The sequence below is a fragment of the Heterodontus francisci genome, chromosome 8 (assembly GCF_036365525.1).
Source record: "Heterodontus francisci isolate sHetFra1 chromosome 8, sHetFra1.hap1, whole genome shotgun sequence".
NCBI lineage: Eukaryota > Metazoa > Chordata > Chondrichthyes > Heterodontiformes > Heterodontidae > Heterodontus > Heterodontus francisci.
Window position 1 is genome coordinate 106,451,164 of NC_090378.1, and position 26,365 is coordinate 106,477,528.

Below are 26,365 nucleotides of genomic sequence, written 5' to 3' on the forward strand. Positions count from 1 at the left end.
TCCTCCTTTCACCACCCTTTTACTATTTATATGCCTATAGAAGACTTTTAGATTCCCATTTATGTTATCTGCCAGTCTCTTCTCTTACTCTCTCTATGCTTCTCATTTGTTTTTTCATTTCCCCTGTGAACCTTCTATATTCCGCCTGGTTCTCAATTGTATTATCTACTTGGCCATCTGTCATATGCATCCTTTTTCTGCTTCATTTTGCTCTGGTCACAAAAGGTTTTATTTTTGTACCAAAATCTTGGCCTTCTATGTGTTTCAAAAAAAAACTAAAAAAAAGGATGTTGCTCAGTGAAAGATACCTGCAAAAATAATTGGAATTCCAGCAATGTTTTGAAAGGAAGTTCAGAACAAAGAGTAAAACTTTCTGGGTGTTTTGAAAGGAAGTTGAATTTGTAAAAGGGCAGGAAGGTCAGCAGTTTCAAGGAAATCGCAGGGGTTTGACCTTTCAGAGCAGCTTTTGAACCAGGGGGAGACACTGTGACTGGACATGTGACCATGTTCAGGAAGGTTCTTTTTTAACTTTGGACCCTTGAAAAGCCTCTGAGTTGGCCAAAGAGCAGGCATTTGAAATCTTTGCTTGACCTGCCTGGAGCCAGAGACAAGACCCAGAAAGGTGTTACCTCTCTCTGTAAAGGAAACTTGTATCTCTTGAAAAGGAATCCTGCATTTGAAAGGTAGCAGATTCCTGTTGCCTCTGGTCCCTGAAGAATTTCTGCCTCCAGCGTTCTAAGAAAATCCTGAAATCTGAAGCATTCTCCTACTGCTAAACTGCTGCTTCGAAACCCAAGCAGACCTGTTGCTGCACCCGACAGAAGACGTATGTGACGCTTGCGGCAGTTAAATTGCCACGAACACCTACCCAACACAGACTGTTCATCAACCGCATCTGGAGAGACTTTGAGTGGCATCCGATTATTTGACTCTGCGACACCTCACCTAACCGAAAACATCCTTCCAGAATGTGAACCTCCATTATTTTTATTATTCATTCTATTCCTAAGAAACAGTTGTAATGTAAAACACCCTTTTGAAACTGGGTAACCATTTCTTTTTGAATGTATGTGTGTGTGCATGAGGGTTAGGGATTAAGGAGTTTTCTCAGATATATAGATTTATCTCATTAGTAGTTAAGACCTATTATTTCTTTTCAAATAAATAGTAAATGTTGTTCTTTAAAGAAACCTGGTTTGGTGTGCTTTATTCTGGGGAAAAATACAGTGTTTAATTTGACTAGTTTTCCGTAGGTGGGAAACTTAATTTGATATGCTATGATCTGTGGAGTAATGGGACTGAATTAACAGTGCATTACTCCCGCCTTGGTCATCTATCACTTTTGTTATCCAGGAAGCTCTTGATATGTTTGCCCTACTTTTCCCCCTCATGGGAATGTACCTTGACTGCACCCAAACTATCACCCCTTTAAAGGCTCAGTTTAATGGTTCAGTTACAGTTTTGCCTGCCAAACTTGGATTCAATTTACTTGGGCCAGACCTGTTCTCACCCCATTGAAGTTGGCCCTCCCCAATTAATTATCTTTACTCCGGATTGTTTTGTCCTTTTCCATAACTAATCTAAACCTTATAATGCTATGATCACTGGTCCTCTAAGTGTTCCCCTACTGACACTTGATCCACCTCATTTCCCAGAACCAGATCCAGCAATGCCTCCTTCTGCGTTGGACTGGAAACATACTAATGCAGAAAATTTTCCAAAACACTCTAGAAACCCTTCCCCCTTTCTGCCCTTTACACTATTACTATATCAGATTATATTAGGATAATTAAAGTCCCCCATTATAAGTACTCTATAATTCTTGGACACCTCTGTAATTTCCTTGAAAATTTGTTCCTTTATATCTTTCCCACTAGTTGTTGGCCTATAGAATAAACACAGCAATGTAATGATACTTCAGATGTTTCTTCGCTCTAACCAAATAGATTCTGCCCTTGACCCATCTGGGACATCCTCTCTCTCCAGCACTGTAAAGTTCTCCTTAATCAATACAGCTACCTCTCCTCCTTCCCTATCTTTCCTCAATACCTTGTATCTAGGAAGATTTAGTACCCAGTCCTGTCCTTTTTTGAGCCGTCTTCATTATCGCCACAACATATTTCCATGTAGCTATCTGTGCCTGCAGCTCACCAACCTTATTTACCACACTCTGTGCATTCATATATGTGCATAGTAAAGCTAATTTAGACCTAATTATATTCTCTCTTACTCTGACCTCACCTCATACCTTACTATTTCCTACTCTAGTGCAATCTGACTCCCAATTCTGTGTGCACCTTGGTTTTCCTCTCTGATATTACCTCCTGGTTCCCACTCCCCTGCCAAGTTAGTTTAAACCCTCCCTAAATGGCTAGCAAATAGCTCCGCAAGAACAGTAGTCCCAGCTCTGTTCAGGTGCAACCTATCTGGCCTGTACAGGCCCCATCTCCCCCAGAAGTGACCCCAATGTCCCAGGAATCTAAAGCCCTCCATCCTACACCTTCTTTCCAGCCACGCATTTATCTGCTTTATTCTCCTATTTCTATACTCACTTGACAATGGTACTGTTTGCTAGTTTTTTTTTCTAGCTCTCTCAACTCTGCCTCCGGGTCCTCAATCCCTCTTTCTACCTGTGTCATTGGTACTGATATGGATGACTGCTGGCAGTACACCCTGCCCCCTCAGAGTGCTCTGCAGCTACTCAGTGACATCCCTGACCCTCCCTAGGGACGCAACCATACTGGATTCACCTTCGCAGCCGCAGAAATGCCCTACTGTTCCCGTAACAGGAGAATCCTACATCAATAGGGCCCAACCAAATTCATTGCGGTGAAAAATGCACCACAGACTGTGAAATCTCGGGTGAAAAAACCTCACCTCGCTGATTGTTGGGCATGCAAATATTGTACATTTTAGTGATTGACACAAGGCTCACCTCACTGATTGGTAGATGAAGTGCAGTTTTGAGAGAAGCCATCTCAAGTATTAGCAGACAAATGACAACTCTAGAATGAGCAAATCGAAAACAATCACAACTGTTGCTGCAGCAGATCGAGTGAAAGAATTTGGAAGCCAAATTCTGCATGCCAATGGTGGTATACTGTTTGGTACAAGCTGCAATGTTTCATTGAATCACACATGGTGGGAAACAGTTCGGAGCCACTTAGAGTCCGAAAGCCATCACAGCAGAAAGAGAACATCCGACACTGCATGCAAAAAACAAGCAATGATTTCATCTCTTTTTAAGAAGTCGACCGAGAACTTAGAAAATTGTCAGTTAGTTACAGTGGAACTTGTGGATGCGTTTGCAATCATTCGTTGGAAAACCTTGATCGCCGTAACCCCGTTCTCAACTTGCACCTCTCTATGAAGTGTGACTGACATCTGGAGAAAACTGTCCGGATATTGCTCCCCCTTCCTTGTGTCGAATGTCTCCAACTCGCACTCCAGCTCATCGACTCTGAGGCAGAGACATCTATTGTTCACTCTGGATAGTCTCACTATCCACAAACTCCCACATACTGCAGTCTAAACATGCAACCTGCTCTGCCATGTCATAGTCTAGATTATTTATATTATATCTACTTTTTAGTTTATTGTACTTTTTTTTCGACATACCAACTTTTACTTAGCACTAGAAACACTGGACAAAAATTTTAAATACTCATTGCCTCAAGCTTATATGAACCAGTACAAGCATTGGAGGCAAAAAAGGCACCTCCTTCCCCCACTGCACCAAATTCCTGATTTTGACACTCTATTAAAGCTGCATACTTTTCATGGCCACTCAGTGCATTAGCAGATACTGCTTACTTTACACACCATTTTATTTTTATTTAGAGATACAGCACTGAAACAGGCCCTTCGACCCACCGAGTCTGTGCCGACCATCAACCTCCCATTTATACTAATCCTTCACTAATCCCATATTCCTACCACATCCCCACCTGTCCCTATATTCTTCTACCACCTACCTATACTAGGGGCAATTTATAATGGCCAATTTACCTATCAACCTGCAAGTCTTTTGGTGGTGGGAGGAAACCGAAGTACCCGGCGAAAACCCACACAGACACAGGGAGAACTTGCAAACTCCACACAGGCAGTACCCAGAATTGAACCCGGGTCGCTGGAGCTGTGAGGCTGCGGTGCTAACCACTGCGCCACTGTGCCGCCCTACTGAGCTCAAGTTACAAGTGCTGACAAAGATTCCTGAACACAGTTATTAGCACCTACCTATTCAGGCAATCACATACTGCTGATTGACAGGCAGTTTTTGTTAACTAGCTTTCAGTTTTTTAAATTCTAAGTTATAGTCAAAATCGTCAACTAAATTTCAGTTTGAGAAATACTCACCTATACTTATCAGATCATTCCCATTCTCACCAAATTCCCATTTTTTGCTCTCTATTAATGTTGCACTATTTTCGCGACCACTCTGGATGACCACCAGTTTTTGGCAAACAGTTTAGCTTTGGTAAGTCAGCTTATTTATTTAGATACAGATTCAACTTGATACAATAGCAAATCAAGGTTAAAAATGTGATTAAATTTACATAGAAAACTCCACACCTCCAACATTCATCCAGCTGCATTAATATTCTTTAGCTGACAGTAGATTAGTTCATTTATGATAACTAAAGAGAACTATAACACTGAATGCTGCAAGTCTGAAATAAAAACAGAAGGTGCTGAACATGTACAGAAATTCAGCAGCATATAGATCAAAAATAGATTAAAGTTTTAGGTGAGATCCTTGATCATGAGATTGGAAGCCAGGCAATTCATTTACAAAATGTATTTCCTGTTAAATTCATGAATTCTCTGTGCATATAATTTTTCTCATTGATAAAACTCAGTGCAAATCTTCTAATTTTTCTCCAACCTTTTTACTCATGTTTACAGCCATTCTCTTCAATTTCTTTTTCAGGTCGGACTGGCAATATGGCATGTGCGATACGACTCCACAATCCACTGAATTTGTCAGTATCCAGGATATTATACTGCCCTGTCTTACCGGAGATGGAAAATTTCGTCACAAGAAAATCATAGACTGTCTCCTCCAGAACATAAAAGCTTAAATCTGGGTCCAGTTTTTGCTCGTCCACTAAAATGGTGATCAATATAGAAACATCCTTAAAGGCTGCATTTTCATGATCACAATACTTGTAGAACAGAAGGGTAGAAGGGGGTGGAAGATCCTGGAAGTGATGAACAACAGCTGACTTTCTACCTTCACCAAACCCAGATGACAGTTGATTATCTAGCTCTAGCTTCACTACATCGCTGTTTAACAACTTTTTACTAGATCCATCAATTTCTATAACACTGGCATTAAAGGCCGAGGCATAAGCTCCGGCGATCCTGCTTGTGAGGCAATGCATTGTTTTCTTTGCATCCTGAGCAGCTGCAAACATTAAGATGGATGGCTCAGAATGCAAGGTCATGTTAACGTGTTTCTGCAACATTATCCTGCTTCTTTTCCACATCTGTTCTTCTTGATTTGGAAAACTCTTCTGCACCTTGCCAAAATTCTGCAAGAATATGTTGAGCATTTTTTCCACAACTTCAGACTCTTTGTGGCTCTGAAAATTCAACACGATATAGGCGACTGGAACCAACAACACTCCGACCAATAACAAAGCAAGGAACGGTTGTCCTTTGGAGAGAGGAAAAAGGTTCATTAACCTTGGCACCTGCATAAATTAATGTTCGGACATTAATGTCAAATCAAAATCGAGTGGGCAGTTACAAATAATAAAATAGCAGCTGGCTGCAGAGTAAAGCAAGCAGCAAAGCAATATTAACAGTCTTATCAAATCAGGAGGCTCAGAAAGTATATGTTGAACAATGGATATGAAGCATTAATTCCAGACTGTAGTTTAAGTGTGGAGTTAAAAAGACATTGCAAATTGAGAGAGAAACTTATTCCCAAGGAGTTCAATACAGAATGAAAATTACATAGAATATACAGCAGAGACACAGGCCTTTTGGCCCAACCAGTCTATACCAGCAGTTATGTTCCACTCAAGCCTCCTCTCATTTGTCCTCAACTCTATTAACATAATCCTCTCTTCCCTTCCCTCTCGTAAACTCATCTAGCTTCCCCCCAAATGCAGCTATACCATTCATCGCAATCATTCCCTGCAGTACCACATTCCATATTCTCACCTCTTTCTGGGTAAAGGAGTTTCTTCTGAATTCCCCATTTGGTTTCTTGGTGACTATCTCATACTGCACACAAATAAACTATTATTTTTGCGGAGCATTCGCGATAAGGTAGATGAATTAACAGCGCAAATTGATATAAACTGTTATGATATAGTAGCGATTACGGAGACATAGCTGCAAGGTGACCAAGGATGGGAACTGAACATCCAGGGGTATTCAGTATTTAGGAAGGACAGGCAAAAAGGGCAAGGAGGAGGGTAGCATTGTTAGCAAAGGAGGAAATCAATGCAATTGTGAGGATAGATATTGGCTCCGAAAATCATGATGTGGAATCTGTATGGGTGGAGCTAAGAAACACCAAGGGGCAGAAAACGTTGGTGGGGGTTGTCTATAGGCCCCCAAACAGTAGTGGAGATGTAAGGGATGGCATTAAACAGGAAATTAGTGACGCATGCAAGAAGGGTACAATTGTAATCATGGGTGACTTGAATTTACATATAGATTGGTTAAACCAAATTAACAATAATACTTTGGAGGAGGATTTCCTGGAGTGTGTATGTGATGGTTTTTTAGACCAAAACTTTGGGGAACCAACTAGAGAACAGGCTATCCTAGACTGGGTATTGTGCAATGAGAAAGGATTAGTTAACAAACTTGTTGTGCGGGGTCCCTTGGGGAGGAGCGATCATAACATGACAGAATTCTTCATTAAGATGGAGAGTGAAGTAGTTGAATCCGAAACTAGGGTCCTGAATCTAAATAAAGGAAACTATGAAGGTATGAGGCGCGAGTTGGCCATGGTAGATTGGGGAACTTTACTAAAAGGGTTGACGGTAGATAGACAATGGATAATATTTAAAGAACGTGAGCATGAATTACAACAATTATTCATTCCTGTCTGGCGCAAAAATAAAACCAGGAAGGTGGCTCAACCGTGGCTTACAAAAGAAATTAGGGATAGAATTAGATTCAAAGATGAGGCATATAAAATTGTCAGAAAAAGCAGCAAGTCTGAGAATTGAGAGCAGTTTAGAATTCAGCAAAGGAGGACAAAGAGGTTGATTAAGCAGGGGGAAATAGAGTATGAGAGTAAACTTGTGGGGAACATAAAAACTGACTGCAAAAGCTTCTATAAATATGTGAAGAGAAAACGATTAGTGAAGACAAATGTAGGTCAAAGGGATCAAGGGATATGGGGAAAAAGCGGGAACAGGGTACTGAATTAGACGATCAACCATGATCTTTTTTGAATGGTGCAGCAGACCCGAAGGGCTGAATGGCATATTCCTGCTCCTATTTTTTATGTTTCCATACTGCTTTCTATTATTTTTTTAAATTTAAATTTTCCATTTGTATAATCATATAGCACATGCATATTGAAGTTGATAGTGCAGTTGGGTTTACACCTGCAGAATGTGGCTTTGGACACACCATTGTTGCCAATACAGCTCGATCTTGCTGGCATGACCAGCAAAAGGTACATGTCAGAGGTCAACTCCTGACAGGGAAAATGGAAAATCAGGTATCATCAGTTGTTCTCAAAACCTCACCCACATTTTGTTATTTTTACCTGAAGTATTGCTGAAAACAGAAACATTTTGTCGAAGCTTTTTGCCTTGCACTCATCAGGACAACACGCAAGAATACCAATGTAAGGGAAAGCAATGACTTATACTGTATGAGAAGGGAGTGCTGACTGGTTGGCAAGTGGACTCTGATAGAGGTGTCGCCATGGAGAGTGCACCAGTGTATGGTGACTGACAGTTAACTGCTAAGCGTTGTTTGAAATTTAAACCAGGCAGCTTGACTCTGAATGCTCATGGAATTGCCCTGAGGAATAAACTAATGAATAGCAGTCACTTATTTTCTTTAGCTGAAACAAGCATAATGAGTGTATGTGTTCTTTTTCTCTTTTACCTAAAGAATTAATGGGAGTAAATGAGCTATCCACTCTGTCAAACACAAGGAATATTTCTCAAAAAACTTGTCTGCATCTTCTCTCAATTTTTACCTTTATATTCATCATGAGATTGAGACTGTTTTATACGCTCAGTGCACTGCAATTCTTGCTCATTGCCTATCTGTTTCTCACTTCTCTGTGTTTCAATTGTGCGTTCTGAGAGAAGCAGAAGAAATGAAGTTAGAAACAATCAGTATTAATTCCAAACATACAGTCGTTTATCAATAAGATGTCCAAAACTCAAAGGAATAGAAAGTACTTCTGAAAGACTGAATACTGTCGAACAGGGCTGGGAGGAGAGGTGAGCAGTGTGAAGGCGGCGGGGAGGGGAGGCGTAAAGCAAGCCGGGATCAGGGCGGCGGGAAGTGGGCCGGGAGCGTAGGGGGGCGGCGTGAAGCAGGTTGGGAGCGGGGAGGCATGAAGCAGGCCGGGAGCAAAGCGGGAAGGCGTGAAGCAGGCCGGGAGCGGAGTGGGGAGGCGTGAAGCAGGCCGGGAGCGGGGAAGCGTAAAGCAGACCAGGAGCAGAGCGGGAAGGCGTGAAGCAGGCCGGGAGCTCAGCGGGAAGAAGAATAGTTCAGTTTCTCTTGCAGAGAGCCAGCACAGGTAGGGTGGGCCAAATGGCTTCCTTTTGTGCTGTAACCATTCTCTCATTCTAGAATGTGATCATCTGTTTGGTAATGTGGGGAGGCAGAGAACAGGAGGTGAGGACTTGCTCCCACCTTCCCCAATCCTCAGTTTCAAATGAGATTGACAGAAGTCTGAGACTAAAGTTTGCCCATATTCTTCTACCGGCCAAAGCGCACGGCATGTGGTGTGGGTACAGAAAGTGTATGCAACATACCAGAGTACTTTTTCCTGAAGCAGAAATGGACATGTGAGCTATCCACTCTGGCAAACACAGGGAATATTTCTCAAAAACCTCGTCTGCATCTTCTTTCCATTTTTACCTTGATTTTCCTCACTGTGTAGACTCTCTTCTTCACGTTTAGCGCTCGGCAATTCTTGCTCATTTCCTGCCAGGTACTCACTTCTCAGTTTTTCAGGTCTGGGTTCTGAGAGAAGCAGAAGAAATGCGGTTAGAAACAATCAGTATTAATTCCAAACATACAGTCGTTTATCAAAAAGATGTCCAAAACTCACAGGAATAAAAAGTACTTCTAAAAAACGCTGAATAGTGTCGAACAGGACTGGGAGGAGAGGTGAGCAGGGTGGAGCAGGAGGTGTGAAGCGGGGCGGTTTGAAAGAGGCTGGGAGAGCGGAGGCGTGAAGCAGGCTGGGAGCGGGAACGGGGCGGGGTGGCGTGAAGCAGGCCGGGAGCAGGGCGGGGCGGCGGGAAGCAGGCCGGGAGCGGGACGGGGCGGCGGGAAGCAGGCCGGGAGCGGGACGGGGCGGCGGGAAGCAGGCCGGGAGCGGAGTGGATCAGGACGGCGTGAAGTAGGCCGGGAGTGGGGCGGGGCGGCGTGAAGCTGGCCGGGAGCGAGGCAGGGCGGCGAGAAGCAGGACGGGAGCGGGGCGGCATGAAGCAGGCCGGGAGCAGGGCGGCGTGAAGCAGGCCGGGAGCGGGACGGAACATCGGGGAGCAGGCCGGGAGCAGAGCGAGACGGCGTGAAGCAGGCCGGGAGCGGGACAGGGCGGCGTGAAGCAGGCCGGGAGTGGGACCGGACGTCGGGGAGCAGGCCGGGAGCAGAGCGAGACGGCGTGTAGCAGGCCTGGAGCGGAACGGGGCGACGTGAAGCAGGCCAGGGACGCAGCGGATTGGGGCGACGGGAAGCACCCCGGGAGCATAGCGGCGTGGCGGGAAGCAGGCCGGGAACGCGTCGGGAAGCAGGCCGGGAGCGCAGCGTGGCGGTGGGATGCAGACCGGGGGCACAGTGGGGCGTTGGGACGCAGACCGGGAGCGCAGTGGGGCTGCGGGACAGGACGTCGGGTCGTAGGCCTGGAGCAGGGCGGGATGGTGTGAAGGAGGCCGGGAGCGGGCAAGGTGAAGCAGTCCGGCAGCGCAGCGGGGCGACGGGAAGCAGGCCGGGAGCTCAGCGGGAAGAAGAATAGTTCAGTTTCTCTTGCAGAGAGCCAGCACAGGTAGGGTGGGCCAAAGGGCTTCCTTTTGTGCTGTAACCATTCTCTCATTCTAGAATGTAATCATCTGTTTGGTAATGTGGGGAGGCAGAGAACAGGAGGTGAGGACTTGCTCCCACCTTCCCCAAACCTCAGTTTCAAATGAGATTGACAGAAGTCTGAGACTAAAGTTTGCCCATATTCTTCTACTGGCCAAAGCGCACGGCATGTGGTGTGGGTACAGAAAGTGTATGCAACATACCAGAGTACTTTTTCCTGAAGCAGAAATGGACATGTGAGCTGTCCACTCTGGCAAACACAGGGAATATTTCTCAAAAACCTCGTCTGCATCTTCTCTCCATTTTTACCTTGATTTTCCTCACGGTGTAGACTCTCTTCTTCACGCTTAGCGCTCGGCAATTCTTGCTCATTTCCTGCCAGGTTCTCACTTCTAATTTTTTCAGATCTGGGTTCTGAGAGAAGCAGAAAATGCAGTTAGAAACAATCAGTATTAATTCCAAACATACAGTCGTTTATCAATAAGATGTCCAAAACTCACAGGAATAAATAGTATTTCTGAAAGACTGAATACTGTCGAACAGGGCTGGGAGGAGAGGTGAGCAGTGTGAAGAAGGCTGGGAGCGGGGAGGGGAGACGTAAAGCGAGCCGGGATCAGGGCGGCGGGAAACGGGCTGGGAGCGTAGGGGGGGGCGGCGTGAAGCAGGCTGGGAGCAGAGCGGGAAGGCGTGAAGTAGGCCGGGATCGGAGCAGGGCGGCGTGAAGCAGGCCAGGAGCAGGGCGGTGTGAAACAGGCCGGGAGCGCTGCGTATAGGTGGGAGGTACACCGGGAGCCCAACGGGGCAGCGGGAAGCAGGCCGGGAGCGGGGCGATGTGAAGCAGGCTGGGAGCGGGGCGGTGTGAAGCAGGCTGGCAGCGGGGCGGTGTGAAGCAGGCCGGGAGCAGAGCGGGAAGGCGTGAAGTAGGCCGGGAGCAGAGCGGGAAGGCATGAAGCAGGCCGGGAGCAGAGCGGGAAGGCGTGAAGTAGGCCGGGAGCAGAGCGGAAAGGTGTGAAGCAGGCCGGGAGCGGGACGGAACATCGGGGAGCAGGCCGGGAGCAGAGCGAGACGGCGTGAAGCAGGCCTGGAGCGGAAGGGGGCGACGTAAAGCAGGCCGGGAACGCAGCGGATCGGGGCGACGGGAAGCAGGCCGGGAGCGCAGCGGCGCGGCGGGAAGCAGTCCGGGAGCGCGTCAGGAAGCAGGCCGGGAGCGCAACGTGGCGGTGGGATGCAGGCCGGGGGCGCAGTGGGGCAGCGGGAAGCGGGACAGGACGTCGGGTAGTAGGCCAGGAGCAGGGCGGGATGGTGTGAAGGAGGCCGGGAGCGGGACGGGGTGAAGCAGACCGGCAGCGCAGCGGGGTAGCGTGAAGCAGGCCGGGAGCTCAGCGGGAAGAAGAATAGTTCCGTTTCTCTTGCAGAAACCCAGCACAGGTAGGGTGGGCCAAATGGCTTCCTTTTGTGCTGTAACCATTCTCTCATTCTGGAATGTGATCATCTGTTTGGTAATGTGGGGAGGCAGAGAACAGGTGGTGAGGATTTGCTCCCACCTTCCCCAAACCTCAGTGTCAAATGAGATTGACAGAAGTCTGAGACTAAAGTTTGCCCATAATCTTCTACCGGCCAAAGCGCACGGCATGTGGTGTGGGTACAGAAAGTGTATGCAACATACCAGAGTACTTTTGCCTGAAGCAGAAATGGACATGTGAGCTGTCCACTCTGGCAAACACAGGGAATATTTCTCAAAAACCTCGTCTGCATCTTCTCTCCATTTTTACCTTGATTTTCCTCACGGTGTAGACTCTCTTCTTCACGCTTAGCGCTCGGCAATTCTTGCTCATTTCCTGCCAGGTTCTCACTTCTAATTTTTTCAGATCTGGGTTCTGAGAGAAGCAGAAAATGCAGTTAGAAACAATCAGTATTAATTCCAAACTAACAGTCGTTTATCAATAAGATGTCCAAAACTCACAGGAATGGAAAGTACTTCTGAAAGACTGAATACTGTCGAACAGGGCTGGGAGGAGAGGTGAGCTGTGTGAAGAAGGCTGGGAGCGGGGAGGGGAGGCGTAAAGCGAGCCGGGATCAGGGCGGCGGGAAGTGGGCCGGGAGAGTAGGGGGGCGGCGTGAAGCAGGTTGGGAGCGGGAAGGCGTGAAGCAGGCCGGGAGCGGGGAAGCGTGAAGCAGACCAGGAGCAGAGCGGGAAGGCGTGAAGTAGGCTGGGAGCAGAGCGGGAAGGCGTGAAGGAGGCCAGAAGCAGGGCAGCGTGAAGCAGGCCGGGAGCGGGACGGAACATCGGGGAGCAGGCCGGGAGCAGAGCGGGAAGGCGTGAAGCAGGCCGGGAGTGGGACGGGGCGACGTGAAGCAGGCCGGGAACGCGGAGGATCGGCGCGGCGGGAAGCAGGCCGGGAGCGTGTCGGGATGCAGGCCGGGAGCGCAGCGTGGCGGTGGGATGCAGGCCAGGGTGCAGTGGGGCGTTGGGACGCAGGCCGGGAGCGCAGCGGGACAGGACGTCAGGTAGTAGGCCAGGAGCAGGGCGGGATGGTGTGAAGGAGGCCGGGAGCGGGGCGGGGTGAAGCAGGCCGGCAGCGCAGCGGGAAGAAGAATAGTTCAGTTTCTCTTGCAGAGAGCCAGCACAGACAGAATGGGCCAAATGGCTTCCTTTTGTGCTGTAACCATTCTCTCATTCTAGAATGTGATCATCTGTTTGGTAATGTGGGGAGGCAGAGAACAGGAGGTGAGGACTTGCTCCCACCTTCCCCAATCCTCAGTTTCAAATGAGATTGACAGAAGTCTGAGACTAAAGTTTGCCCATATTCTTCTACCGGCCAAAGCGCACGGCATGTGGTGTGGGTACAGAAAGTGTATGCAACATACCAGAGTACTTTTTCCTGAAGCAGAAATGGACATGTGAGCTATCCACTCTGGCAAACACAGGGAATATTTCTCAAAAACCTCGTCTGCATCTTCTTTCCATTTTTACCTTGATTTTCCTCACTGTGTAGACTCTCTTCTTCACGTTTAGCGCTCGGCAATTCTTGCTCATTTCCTGCCAGGTACTCACTTCTCAGTTTTTCAGGTCTGGGTTCTGAGAGAAGCAGAAGAAATGCGGTTAGAAACAATCAGTATTAATTCCAAACATACAGTCGTTTATCAAAAAGATGTCCAAAACTCACAGGAATAAAAAGTACTTCTAAAAAACGCTGAATAGTGTCGAACAGGACTGGGAGGAGAGGTGAGCAGGGTGGAGCAGGAGGTGTGAAGCGGGGCGGTTTGAAAGAGGCTGGGAGAGCGGAGGCGTGAAGCAGGCTGGGAGCGGGAACGGGGCGGGGTGGCGTGAAGCAGGCCGGGAGCAGGGCGGGGCGGCGGGAAGCAGGCCGGGAGCGGGACGGGGCGGCGGGAAGCAGGCCGGGAGCGGGACGGGGCGGCGGGAAGCAGGCCGGGAGCGGAGTGGATCAGGACGGCGTGAAGTAGGCCGGGAGTGGGGCGGGGCGGCGTGAAGCTGGCCGGGAGCGAGGCAGGGCGGCGAGAAGCAGGACGGGAGCGGGGCGGCATGAAGCAGGCCGGGAGCAGGGCGGCGTGAAGCAGGCCGGGAGCGGGACGGAACATCGGGGAGCAGGCCGGGAGCAGAGCGAGACGGCGTGAAGCAGGCCGGGAGCGGGACAGGGCGGCGTGAAGCAGGCCGGGAGTGGGACCGGACGTCGGGGAGCAGGCCGGGAGCAGAGCGAGACGGCGTGTAGCAGGCCTGGAGCGGAACGGGGCGACGTGAAGCAGGCCAGGGACGCAGCGGATTGGGGCGACGGGAAGCACCCCGGGAGCATAGCGGCGTGGCGGGAAGCAGGCCGGGAACGCGTCGGGAAGCAGGCCGGGAGTGCAGCGTGGCGGTGGGATGCAGACCGGGGGCACAGTGGGGCGTTGGGACGCAGACCGGGAGCGCAGTGGGGCTGCGGGACAGGACGTCGGGTCGTAGGCCTGGAGCAGGGCGGGATGGTGTGAAGGAGGCCGGGAGCGGGCAAGGTGAAGCAGTCCGGCAGCGCAGCGGGGCGACGGGAAGCAGGCCGGGAGCTCAGCGGGAAGAAGAATAGTTCAGTTTCTCTTGCAGAGAGCCAGCACAGGTAGGGTGGGCCAAAGGGCTTCCTTTTGTGCTGTAACCATTCTCTCATTCTAGAATGTAATCATCTGTTTGGTAATGTGGGGAGGCAGAGAACAGGAGGTGAGGACTTGCTCCCACCTTCCCCAAACCTCAGTTTCAAATGAGATTGACAGAAGTCTGAGACTAAAGTTTGCCCATATTCTTCTACTGGCCAAAGCGCACGGCATGTGGTGTGGGTACAGAAAGTGTATGCAACATACCAGAGTACTTTTTCCTGAAGCAGAAATGGACATGTGAGCTGTCCACTCTGGCAAACACAGGGAATATTTCTCAAAAACCTCGTCTGCATCTTCTCTCCATTTTTACCTTGATTTTCCTCACGGTGTAGACTCTCTTCTTCACGCTTAGCGCTCGGCAATTCTTGCTCATTTCCTGCCAGGTTCTCACTTCTAATTTTTTCAGATCTGGGTTCTGAGAGAAGCAGAAAATGCAGTTAGAAACAATCAGTATTAATTCCAAACATACAGTCGTTTATCAATAAGATGTCCAAAACTCACAGGAATAAATAGTATTTCTGAAAGACTGAATACTGTCGAACAGGGCTGGGAGGAGAGGTGAGCAGTGTGAAGAAGGCTGGGAGCGGGGAGGGGAGACGTAAAGCGAGCCGGGATCAGGGCGGCGGGAAACGGGCTGGGAGCGTAGGGGGGGGCGGCGTGAAGCAGGCTGGGAGCAGAGCGGGAAGGCGTGAAGTAGGCCGGGATCGGAGCAGGGCGGCGTGAAGCAGGCCAGGAGCAGGGCGGTGTGAAACAGGCCGGGAGCGCTGCGTATAGGTGGGAGGTACACCGGGAGCCCAACGGGGCAGCGGGAAGCAGGCCGGGAGCGGGGCGATGTGAAGCAGGCTGGGAGCGGGGCGGTGTGAAGCAGGCTGGCAGCGGGGCGGTGTGAAGCAGGCCGGGAGCAGAGCGGGAAGGCGTGAAGTAGGCCGGGAGCAGAGCGGGAAGGCATGAAGCAGGCCGGGAGCAGAGCGGGAAGGCGTGAAGTAGGCCGGGAGCAGAGCGGAAAGGTGTGAAGCAGGCCGGGAGCGGGACGGAACATCGGGGAGCAGGCCGGGAGCAGAGCGAGACGGCGTGAAGCAGGCCTGGAGCGGAAGGGGGCGACGTAAAGCAGGCCGGGAACGCAGCGGATCGGGGCGACGGGAAGCAGGCCGGGAGCGCAGCGGCGCGGCGGGAAGCAGTCCGGGAGCGCGTCAGGAAGCAGGCCGGGAGCGCAACGTGGCGGTGGGATGCAGGCCGGGGGCGCAGTGGGGCAGCGGGAAGCGGGACAGGACGTCGGGTAGTAGGCCAGGAGCAGGGCGGGATGGTGTGAAGGAGGCCGGGAGCGGGACGGGGTGAAGCAGACCGGCAGCGCAGCGGGGTAGCGTGAAGCAGGCCGGGAGCTCAGCGGGAAGAAGAATAGTTCCGTTTCTCTTGCAGAAACCCAGCACAGGTAGGGTGGGCCAAATGGCTTCCTTTTGTGCTGTAACCATTCTCTCATTCTGGAATGTGATCATCTGTTTGGTAATGTGGGGAGGCAGAGAACAGGTGGTGAGGATTTGCTCCCACCTTCCCCAAACCTCAGTGTCAAATGAGATTGACAGAAGTCTGAGACTAAAGTTTGCCCATAATCTTCTACCGGCCAAAGCGCACGGCATGTGGTGTGGGTACAGAAAGTGTATGCAACATACCAGAGTACTTTTGCCTGAAGCAGAAATGGACATGTGAGCTGTCCACTCTGGCAAACACAGGGAATATTTCTCAAAAACCTCGTCTGCATCTTCTCTCCATTTTTACCTTGATTTTCCTCACGGTGTAGACTCTCTTCTTCACGCTTAGCGCTCGGCAATTCTTGCTCATTTCCTGCCAGGTTCTCACTTCTAATTTTTTCAGATCTGGGTTCTGAGAGAAGCAGAAAATGCAGTTAGAAACAATCAGTATTAATTCCAAACTAACAGTCGTTTATCAATAAGATGTCCAAAACTCACAGGAATGGAAAGTACTTCTGAAAGACTGAATACTGTCGAACAGGGCTGGGAGGAGAGGTGAGCTGTGTGAAGAAGGCTGGGAGCGGGGAGGGGAGGCGTAAAGCGAGCCGGGATCAGGGCGGCGGGAAGTGGGCCGGGAGAGTAGGGGGGCGGCGTGAAGCAGGTTGGGAGCGGGAAGGCGTGAAGCAGGCCGGGAGCGGGGAAGCGTGAAGCAGACCAGGAGCAGAGCGGGAAGGCGTGAAGTAGGCTGGGAGCAGAGCGGGAAGGCGTGAAGGAGGCCAGAAGCAGGGCAGCGTGAAGCAGGCCGGGAGCGGGACGGAACATCGGGGAGCAGGCCGGGAGCAGAGCGGGAAGGCGTGAAGCAGGCCGGGAGTGGGACGGGGCGACGTGAAGCAGGCCGGGAACGCAGAGGATCGGCGCGGCGGGAAGCAGGCCGGGAGCGTGTCGGGATGCAGGCCGGGAGCGCAGCGTGGCGGTGGGATGCAGGCCAGGGTGCAGTGGGGCGTTGGGACGCAGGCCGGGAGCGCAGCGGGACAGGACGTCAGGTAGTAGGCCAGGAGCAGGGCGGGATGGTGTGAAGGAGGCCGGGAGCGGGGCGGGGTGAAGCAGGCCGGCAGCGCAGCGGGAAGAAGAATAGTTCAGTTTCTCTTGCAGAGAGCCAGCACAGACAGAATGGGCCAAATGGCTTCCTTTTGTGCTGTAACCATTCTCTCATTCTAGAATGTGATCATCTGTTTGGTAATGTGGGGAGGCAGAGAACAGGAGGTGAGGACTTGCTCCCACCTTCCCCAATCCTCAGTTTCAAATGAGATTGACAGAAGTCTGAGACTAAAGTTTGCCCATATTCTTCTACCGGCCAAAGCGCACGGCATGTGGTGTGGGTACAGAAAGTGTATGCAACATACCAGAGTACTTTTTCCTGAAGCAGAAATGGACATGTGAGCTATCCACTCTGGCAAACACAGGGAATATTTCTCAAAAACCTCGTCTGCATCTTCTTTCCATTTTTACCTTGATTTTCCTCACTGTGTAGACTCTCTTCTTCACGTTTAGCGCTCGGCAATTCTTGCTCATTTCCTGCCAGGTACTCACTTCTCAGTTTTTCAGGTCTGGGTTCTGAGAGAAGCAGAAGAAATGCGGTTAGAAACAATCAGTATTAATTCCAAACATACAGTCGTTTATCAAAAAGATGTCCAAAACTCACAGGAATAAAAAGTACTTCTAAAAAACGCTGAATAGTGTCGAACAGGACTGGGAGGAGAGGTGAGCAGGGTGGAGCAGGAGGTGTGAAGCGGGGCGGTTTGAAAGAGGCTGGGAGAGCGGAGGCGTGAAGCAGGCTGGGAGCGGGAACGGGGCGGGGTGGCGTGAAGCAGGCCGGGAGCAGGGCGGGGCGGCGGGAAGCAGGCCGGGAGCGGGACGGGGCGGCGGGAAGCAGGCCGGGAGCGGGACGGGGCGGCGGGAAGCAGGCCGGGAGCGGAGTGGATCAGGACGGCGTGAAGTAGGCCGGGAGTGGGGCGGGGCGGCGTGAAGCTGGCCGGGAGCGAGGCAGGGCGGCGAGAAGCAGGACGGGAGCGGGGCGGCATGAAGCAGGCCGGGAGCAGGGCGGCGTGAAGCAGGCCGGGAGCGGGACGGAACATCGGGGAGCAGGCCGGGAGCAGAGCGAGACGGCGTGAAGCAGGCCGGGAGCGGGACAGGGCGGCGTGAAGCAGGCCGGGAGTGGGACCGGACGTCGGGGAGCAGGCCGGGAGCAGAGCGAGACGGCGTGTAGCAGGCCTGGAGCGGAACGGGGCGACGTGAAGCAGGCCAGGGACGCAGCGGATTGGGGCGACGGGAAGCACCCCGGGAGCATAGCGGCGTGGCGGGAAGCAGGCCGGGAACGCGTCGGGAAGCAGGCCGGGAGTGCAGCGTGGCGGTGGGATGCAGACCGGGGGCACAGTGGGGCGTTGGGACGCAGACCGGGAGCGCAGTGGGGCTGCGGGACAGGACGTCGGGTCGTAGGCCTGGAGCAGGGCGGGATGGTGTGAAGGAGGCCGGGAGCGGGCAAGGTGAAGCAGTCCGGCAGCGCAGCGGGGCGACGGGAAGCAGGCCGGGAGCTCAGCGGGAAGAAGAATAGTTCAGTTTCTCTTGCAGAGAGCCAGCACAGGTAGGGTGGGCCAAAGGGCTTCCTTTTGTGCTGTAACCATTCTCTCATTCTAGAATGTAATCATCTGTTTGGTAATGTGGGGAGGCAGAGAACAGGAGGTGAGGACTTGCTCCCACCTTCCCCAAACCTCAGTTTCAAATGAGATTGACAGAAGTCTGAGACTAAAGTTTGCCCATATTCTTCTACTGGCCAAAGCGCACGGCATGTGGTGTGGGTACAGAAAGTGTATGCAACATACCAGAGTACTTTTTCCTGAAGCAGAAATGGACATGTGAGCTGTCCACTCTGGCAAACACAGGGAATATTTCTCAAAAACCTCGTCTGCATCTTCTCTCCATTTTTACCTTGATTTTCCTCACGGTGTAGACTCTCTTCTTCACGCTTAGCGCTCGGCAATTCTTGCTCATTTCCTGCCAGGTTCTCACTTCTAATTTTTTCAGATCTGGGTTCTGAGAGAAGCAGAAAATGCAGTTAGAAACAATCAGTATTAATTCCAAACATACAGTCGTTTATCAATAAGATGTCCAAAACTCACAGGAATAAATAGTATTTCTGAAAGACTGAATACTGTCGAACAGGGCTGGGAGGAGAGGTGAGCAGTGTGAAGAAGGCTGGGAGCGGGGAGGGGAGACGTAAAGCGAGCCGGGATCAGGGCGGTGGGAAACGGGCTGGGAGCGTAGGGGGGGGCGGCGTGAAGCAGGCTGGGAGCAGAGCGGGAAGGCGTGAAGTAGGCCGGGATCGGAGCAGGGCGGCGTGAAGCAGGCCAGGAGCAGGGCGGTGTGAAACAGGCCGGGAGCGCTGCGTATAGGTGGGAGGTACACCGGGAGCCCAACGGGGCAGCGGGAAGCAGGCCGGGAGCGGGGCGATGTGAAGCAGGCTGGGAGCGGGGCAGTGTGAAGCAGGCTGGCAGCGGGGCGGTGTGAAGCAGGCCGGGAGCAGAGCGGGAAGGCGTGAAGTAGGCCGGGAGCAGAGCGGGAAGGCATGAAGCAGGCCGGGAGCAGAGCGGGAAGGCGTGAAGTAGGCCGGGAGCAGAGCGGAAAGGTGTGAAGCAGGCCGGGAGCGGGACGGAACATCGGGGAGCAGGCCGGGAGCAGAGCGAGACGGCGTGAAGCAGGCCTGGAGCGGAAGGGGGCGACGTAAAGCAGGCCGGGAACGCAGCGGATCGGGGCGACGGGAAGCAGGCCGGGAGCGCAGCGGCGCGGCGGGAAGCAGTCCGGGAGCGCGTCAGGAAGCAGGCCGGGAGCGCAACGTGGCGGTGGGATGCAGGCCGGGGGCGCAGTGGGGCAGCGGGAAGCGGGACAGGACGTCGGGTAGTAGGCCAGGAGCAGGGCGGGATGGTGTGAAGGAGGCCGGGAGCGGGACGGGGTGAAGCAGACCGGCAGCGCAGCGGGGTAGCGTGAAGCAGGCCGGGAGCTCAGCGGGAAGAAGAATAGTTCCGTTTCTCTTGCAGAAACCCAGCACAGGTAGGGTGGGCCAAATGGCTTCCTTTTGTGCTGTAACCATTCTCTCATTCTGGAATGTGATCATCTGTTTGGTAATGTGGGGAGGCAGAGAACAGGTGGTGAGGATTTGCTCCCACCTTCCCCAAACCTCAGTGTCAAATGAGATTGACAGAAGTCTGAGACTAAAGTTTGCCCATATTCTTCTACCGGCCAAAGCGCACGGCATGTGGTGTGGGTACAGAAAGTGTATGCAACGTACCAGAGTACTTTTGCCTGAAGCAGAAATGGACATGTGAGCTGTCCACTCTGGCAAACACAGGGAATATTTCTCAAAAACCTCGTCTGCATCTTCTCTCCATTTTTACCTTGATTTTCCTCACGGTGTAGACTCTCTTCTTCACGCTTAGCGCTCGGCAATTCTTGCTCATTTCCTGCCAGGTTCTCACTTCTAATTTTTTCAGATCTGGGTTCTGAGAGAAGCAGAAAATGCAGTTAGAAACAATCAGTATTAATTCCAAACATACAGTCGTTTATCAATAAGATGTCCAAAACTCACAGGAATGGAAAGTACTTCTGAAAGACTGAATACTGTCGAACAGGGCTGGGAGGAGAGGTGAGCTGTGTGAAGAAGGCTGGGAGCGGGGAGGGGAGGCGTAAAGCGAGCCGGGATCAGGGCGGCGGGAAGTGGGCCGGGAGAGTAGGGGGGCGGCGTGAAGCAGGTTGGGAGCGGGAAGGCGTGAAGCAGGCCGGGAGCGGGGAAGCGTGAAGCAGACCAGGAGCAGAGCGGGAAGGCGTGAAGTAGGCTGGGAGCAGAGCGGGAAGGCGTGAAGGAGGCCAGAAGCAGGGCAGCGTGAAGCAGGCCGGGAGCGGGACGGAACATCGGGGAGCAGGCCGGGAGCAGAGCGGGAAGGCGTGAAGCAGGCCGGGAGTGGGACGTGGCGACGTGAAGCAGGCCGGGAACGCAGAGGATCGGCGCGGCGGGAAGCAGGCCGGGAGCGTGTCGGGATGCAGGCCGGGAGCGCAGCGTGGCGGTGGGATGCAGGCCAGGGTGCAGTGGGGCGTTGGGACGCAGGCCGGGAGCGCAGCGGGACAGGACGTCAGGTAGTAGGCCAGGAGCAGGGCGGGATGGTGTGAAGGAGGCCGGGAGCGGGGCGGGGTGAAGCAGGCCGGCAGCGCAGCGGGAAGAAGAATAGTTCAGTTTCTCTTGCAGAGAGCCAGCACAGACAGAATGGGCCAAATGGCTTCCTTTTGTGCTGTAACCATTCTCTCATTCTAGAATGTGATCATCTGTTTGGTAATGTGGGGAGGCAGAGAACAGGAGGTGAGGACTTGCTCCCACCTTCCCCAATCCTCAGTTTCAAATGAGATTGACAGAAGTCTGAGACTAAAGTTTGCCCATATTCTTCTACCGGCCAAAGCGCACGGCATGTGGTGTGGGTACAGAAAGTGTATGCAACATACCAGAGTACTTTTTCCTGAAGCAGAAATGGACATGTGAGCTATCCACTCTGGCAAACACAGGGAATATTTCTCAAAAACCTCGTCTGCATCTTCTTTCCATTTTTACCTTGATTTTCCTCACTGTGTAGACTCTCTTCTTCACGTTTAGCGCTCGGCAATTCTTGCTCATTTCCTGCCAGGTACTCACTTCTCAGTTTTTCAGGTCTGGGTTCTGAGAGAAGCAGAAGAAATGCGGTTAGAAACAATCAGTATTAATTCCAAACATACAGTCGTTTATCAAAAAGATGTCCAAAACTCACAGGAATAAAAAGTACTTCTAAAAAACGCTGAATAGTGTCGAACAGGACTGGGAGGAGAGGTGAGCAGGGTGGAGCAGGAGGTGTGAAGCGGGGCGGTTTGAAAGAGGCTGGGAGAGCGGAGGCGTGAAGCAGGCTGGGAGCGGGAACGGGGCGGGGTGGCGTGAAGCAGGCCGGGAGCAGGGCGGGGCGGCGGGAAGCAGGCCGGGAGCGGGACGGGGCGGCGGGAAGCAGGCCGGGAGCGGGACGGGGCGGCGGGAAGCAGGCCGGGAGCGGAGTGGATCAGGACGGCGTGAAGTAGGCCGGGAGTGGGGCGGGGCGGCGTGAAGCTGGCCGGGAGCGAGGCAGGGCGGCGAGAAGCAGGACGGGAGCGGGGCGGCATGAAGCAGGCCGGGAGCAGGGCGGCGTGAAGCAGGCCGGGAGCGGGACGGAACATCGGGGAGCAGGCCGGGAGCAGAGCGAGACGGCGTGAAGCAGGCCGGGAGCGGGACAGGGCGGCGTGAAGCAGGCCGGGAGTGGGACCGGACGTCGGGGAGCAGGCCGGGAGCAGAGCGAGACGGCGTGTAGCAGGCCTGGAGCGGAACGGGGCGACGTGAAGCAGGCCAGGGACGCAGCGGATTGGGGCGACGGGAAGCACCCCGGGAGCATAGCGGCGTGGCGGGAAGCAGGCCGGGAACGCGTCGGGAAGCAGGCCGGGAGTGCAGCGTGGCGGTGGGATGCAGACCGGGGGCACAGTGGGGCGTTGGGACGCAGACCGGGAGCGCAGTGGGGCTGCGGGACAGGACGTCGGGTCGTAGGCCTGGAGCAGGGCGGGATGGTGTGAAGGAGGCCGGGAGCGGGCAAGGTGAAGCAGTCCGGCAGCGCAGCGGGGCGACGGGAAGCAGGCCGGGAGCTCAGCGGGAAGAAGAATAGTTCAGTTTCTCTTGCAGAGAGCCAGCACAGGTAGGGTGGGCCAAAGGGCTTCCTTTTGTGCTGTAACCATTCTCTCATTCTAGAATGTAATCATCTGTTTGGTAATGTGGGGAGGCAGAGAACAGGAGGTGAGGACTTGCTCCCACCTTCCCCAAACCTCAGTTTCAAATGAGATTGACAGAAGTCTGAGACTAAAGTTTGCCCATATTCTTCTACTGGCCAAAGCGCACGGCATGTGGTGTGGGTACAGAAAGTGTATGCAACATACCAGAGTACTTTTTCCTGAAGCAGAAATGGACATGTGAGCTGTCCACTCTGGCAAACACAGGGAATATTTCTCAAAAACCTCGTCTGCATCTTCTCTCCATTTTTACCTTGATTTTCCTCACGGTGTAGACTCTCTTCTTCACGCTTAGCGCTCGGCAATTCTTGCTCATTTCCTGCCAGGTTCTCACTTCTAATTTTTTCAGATCTGGGTTCTGAGAGAAGCAGAAAATGCAGTTAGAAACAATCAGTATTAATTCCAAACATACAGTCGTTTATCAATAAGATGTCCAAAACTCACAGGAATAAATAGTATTTCTGAAAGACTGAATACTGTCGAACAGGGCTGGGAGGAGAGGTGAGCAGTGTGAAGAAGGCTGGGAGCGGGGAGGGGAGACGTAAAGCGAGCCGGGATCAGGGCGGTGGGAAACGGGCTGGGAGCGTAGGGGGGGGCGGCGTGAAGCAGGCTGGGAGCAGAGCGGGAAGGCGTGAAGTAGGCCGGGATCGGAGCAGGGCGGCGTGAAGCAGGCCAGGAGCAGGGCGGTGTGAAACAGGCCGGGAGCGCTGCGTATAGGTGGGAGGTACACCGGGAGCCCAACGGGGCAGCGGGAAGCAGGCCGGGAGCGGGGCGATGTGAAGCAGGCTGGGAGCGGGGCGGTGTGAAGCAGGCTGGCAGCGGGGCGGTGTGAAGCAGGCCGGGAGCAGAGCGGGAAGGCGTGAAGTAGGCCGGGAGCAGAGCGGGAAGGCATGAAGCAGGCCGGGAGCAGAGCGGGAAGGCGTGAAGTAGGCCGGGAGCAGAGCGGAAAGGTGTGAAGCAGGCCGGGAGCGGGACGGAACATCGGGGAGCAGGCCGGGAGCAGAGCGAGACGGCGTGAAGCAGGCCTGGAGCGGAAGGGGGCGACGTAAAGCAGGCCGGGAACGCAGCGGATCGGGGCGACGGGAAGCAGGCCGGGAGCGCAGCGGCGCGGCGGGAAGCAGTCCGGGAGCGCGTCAGGAAGCAGGCCGGGAGCGCAACGTGGCGGTGGGATGCAGGCCGGGGGCGCAGTGGGGCAGCGGGAAGCGGGACAGGACGTCGGGTAGTAGGCCAGGAGCAGGGCGGGATGGTGTGAAGGAGGCCGGGAGCGGGACGGGGTGAAGCAGACCGGCAGCGCAGCGGGGTAGCGTGAAGCAGGCCGGGAGCTCAGCGGGAAGAAGAATAGTTCCGTTTCTCTTGCAGAAACCCAGCACAGGTAGGGTGGGCCAAATGGCTTCCTTTTGTGCTGTAACCATTCTCTCATTCTGGAATGTGATCATCTGTTTGGTAATGTGGGGAGGCAGAGAACAGGTGGTGAGGATTTGCTCCCACCTTCCCCAAACCTCAGTGTCAAATGAGATTGACAGAAGTCTGAGACTAAAGTTTGCCCATATTCTTCTACCGGCCAAAGCGCACGGCATGTGGTGTGGGTACAGAAAGTGTATGCAACGTACCAGAGTACTTTTGCCTGAAGCAGAAATGGACATGTGAGCTGTCCACTCTGGCAAACACAGGGAATATTTCTCAAAAACCTCGTCTGCATCTTCTCTCCATTTTTACCTTGATTTTCCTCACGGTGTAGACTCTCTTCTTCACGCTTAGCGCTCGGCAATTCTTGCTCATTTCCTGCCAGGTTCTCACTTCTAATTTTTTCAGATCTGGGTTCTGAGAGAAGCAGAAAATGCAGTTAGAAACAATCAGTATTAATTCCAAACATACAGTCGTTTATCAATAAGATGTCCAAAACTCACAGGAATGGAAAGTACTTCTGAAAGACTGAATACTGTCGAACAGGGCTGGGAGGAGAGGTGAGCTGTGTGAAGAAGGCTGGGAGCGGGGAGGGGAGGCGTAAAGCGAGCCGGGATCAGGGCGGCGGGAAGTGGGCCGGGAGAGTAGGGGGGCGGCGTGAAGCAGGTTGGGAGCGGGAAGGCGTGAAGCAGGCCGGGAGCGGGGAAGCGTGAAGCAGACCAGGAGCAGAGCGGGAAGGCGTGAAGTAGGCTGGGAGCAGAGCGGGAAGGCGTGAAGGAGGCCAGAAGCAGGGCAGCGTGAAGCAGGCCGGGAGCGGGACGGAACATCGGGGAGCAGGCCGGGAGCAGAGCGGGAAGGCGTGAAGCAGGCCGGGAGTGGGACGTGGCGACGTGAAGCAGGCCGGGAACGCAGAGGATCGGCGCGGCGGGAAGCAGGCCGGGAGCGTGTCGGGATGCAGGCCGGGAGCGCAGCGTGGCGGTGGGATGCAGGCCAGGGTGCAGTGGGGCGTTGGGACGCAGGCCGGGAGCGCAGCGGGACAGGACGTCAGGTAGTAGGCCAGGAGCAGGGCGGGATGGTGTGAAGGAGGCCGGGAGCGGGGCGGGGTGAAGCAGGCCGGCAGCGCAGCGGGAAGAAGAATAGTTCAGTTTCTCTTGCAGAGAGCCAGCACAGACAGAATGGGCCAAATGGCTTCCTTTTGTGCTGTAACCATTCTCTCATTCTAGAATGTGATCATCTGTTTGGTAATGTGGGGAGGCAGAGAACAGGAGGTGAGGACTTGCTCCCACCTTCCCCAATCCTCAGTTTCAAATGAGATTGACAGAAGTCTGAGACTAAAGTTTGCCCATATTCTTCTACCGGCCAAAGCGCACGGCATGTGGTGTGGGTACAGAAAGTGTATGCAACATACCAGAGTACTTTTTCCTGAAGCAGAAATGGACATGTGAGCTATCCACTCTGGCAAACACAGGGAATATTTCTCAAAAACCTCGTCTGCATCTTCTTTCCATTTTTACCTTGATTTTCCTCACTGTGTAGACTCTCTTCTTCACGTTTAGCGCTCGGCAATTCTTGCTCATTTCCTGCCAGGTACTCACTTCTCAGTTTTTCAGGTCTGGGTTCTGAGAGAAGCAGAAGAAATGCGGTTAGAAACAATCAGTATTAATTCCAAACATACAGTCGTTTATCAAAAAGATGTCCAAAACTCACAGGAATAAAAAGTACTTCTAAAAAACGCTGAATAGTGTCGAACAGGACTGGGAGGAGAGGTGAGCAGGGTGGAGCAGGAGGTGTGAAGCGGGGCGGTTTGAAAGAGGCTGGGAGAGCGGAGGCGTGAAGCAGGCTGGGAGCGGGAACGGGGCGGGGTGGCGTGAAGCAGGCCGGGAGCAGGGCGGGGCGGCGGGAAGCAGGCCGGGAGCGGGACGGGGCGGCGGGAAGCAGGCCGGGAGCGGGACGGGGCGGCGGGAAGCAGGCCGGGAGCGGAGTGGATCAGGACGGCGTGAAGTAGGCCGGGAGTGGGGCGGGGTGGCGTGAAGCTGGCCGGGAGCGAGGCAGGGCGGCGAGAAGCAGGACGGGAGCGGGGCGGCATGAAGCAGGCCGGGAGCAGGGCGGCGTGAAGCAGGCCGGGAGCGGGACGGAACATCGGGGAGCAGGCCGGGAGCAGAGCGAGACGGCGTGAAGCAGGCCGGGAGCGGGACAGGGCGGCGTGAAGCAGGCCGGGAGTGGGACCGGACGTCGGG

At 53.3% G+C, this 26,365-nt stretch overlaps 1 protein-coding gene across 23 annotated transcripts in view; it reads right to left on the bottom strand.

Annotated features, from left to right (window-relative positions):
* Nucleotides 1–4,467: 4,467 nt before the first annotated feature.
* The window catches only part of LOC137373062 (torsin-1A-interacting protein 2-like), a 57,176-nt gene continuing 35,278 nt past the window's right edge, over nt 4,468–26,365 (bottom strand). For 8 of the 23 annotated variants that reach the window (XM_068037854.1, XM_068037855.1, XM_068037858.1 and 5 more), the window contains 15 exons: nt 25,643–25,747; nt 24,441–24,545; nt 22,978–23,082; nt 21,502–21,606; nt 20,300–20,404; nt 18,837–18,941; nt 17,361–17,465; nt 16,159–16,263; nt 14,696–14,800; nt 13,220–13,324; nt 12,018–12,122; nt 10,555–10,659; nt 9,079–9,183; nt 8,183–8,287; nt 4,468–5,659 (listed from right to left, as the gene is read on the bottom strand). In XM_068037854.1, coding sequence (XP_067893955.1) covers nt 4,890–5,659; nt 8,183–8,287; nt 9,079–9,183; nt 10,555–10,659; nt 12,018–12,122; nt 13,220–13,324; nt 14,696–14,800; nt 16,159–16,263; nt 17,361–17,465; nt 18,837–18,941; nt 20,300–20,404; nt 21,502–21,606; nt 22,978–23,082; nt 24,441–24,545; nt 25,643–25,747 — 2,240 coding nt within the window. In that variant the 3' untranslated portion in view covers nt 4,468–4,889. Of the gene's footprint in view, nt 5,697–8,182; nt 8,288–9,078; nt 9,184–10,554; nt 10,660–12,017; nt 12,123–13,219; nt 13,325–14,695; nt 14,801–16,158; nt 16,264–17,360; nt 17,466–18,836; nt 18,942–20,299; nt 20,405–21,501; nt 21,607–22,977; nt 23,083–24,440; nt 24,546–25,642; nt 25,748–26,365 lie in introns of all 23 variants that reach the window. The other 15 variants (XM_068037852.1, XM_068037849.1, XM_068037850.1 and 12 more) reach the window with 15 other exon arrangements.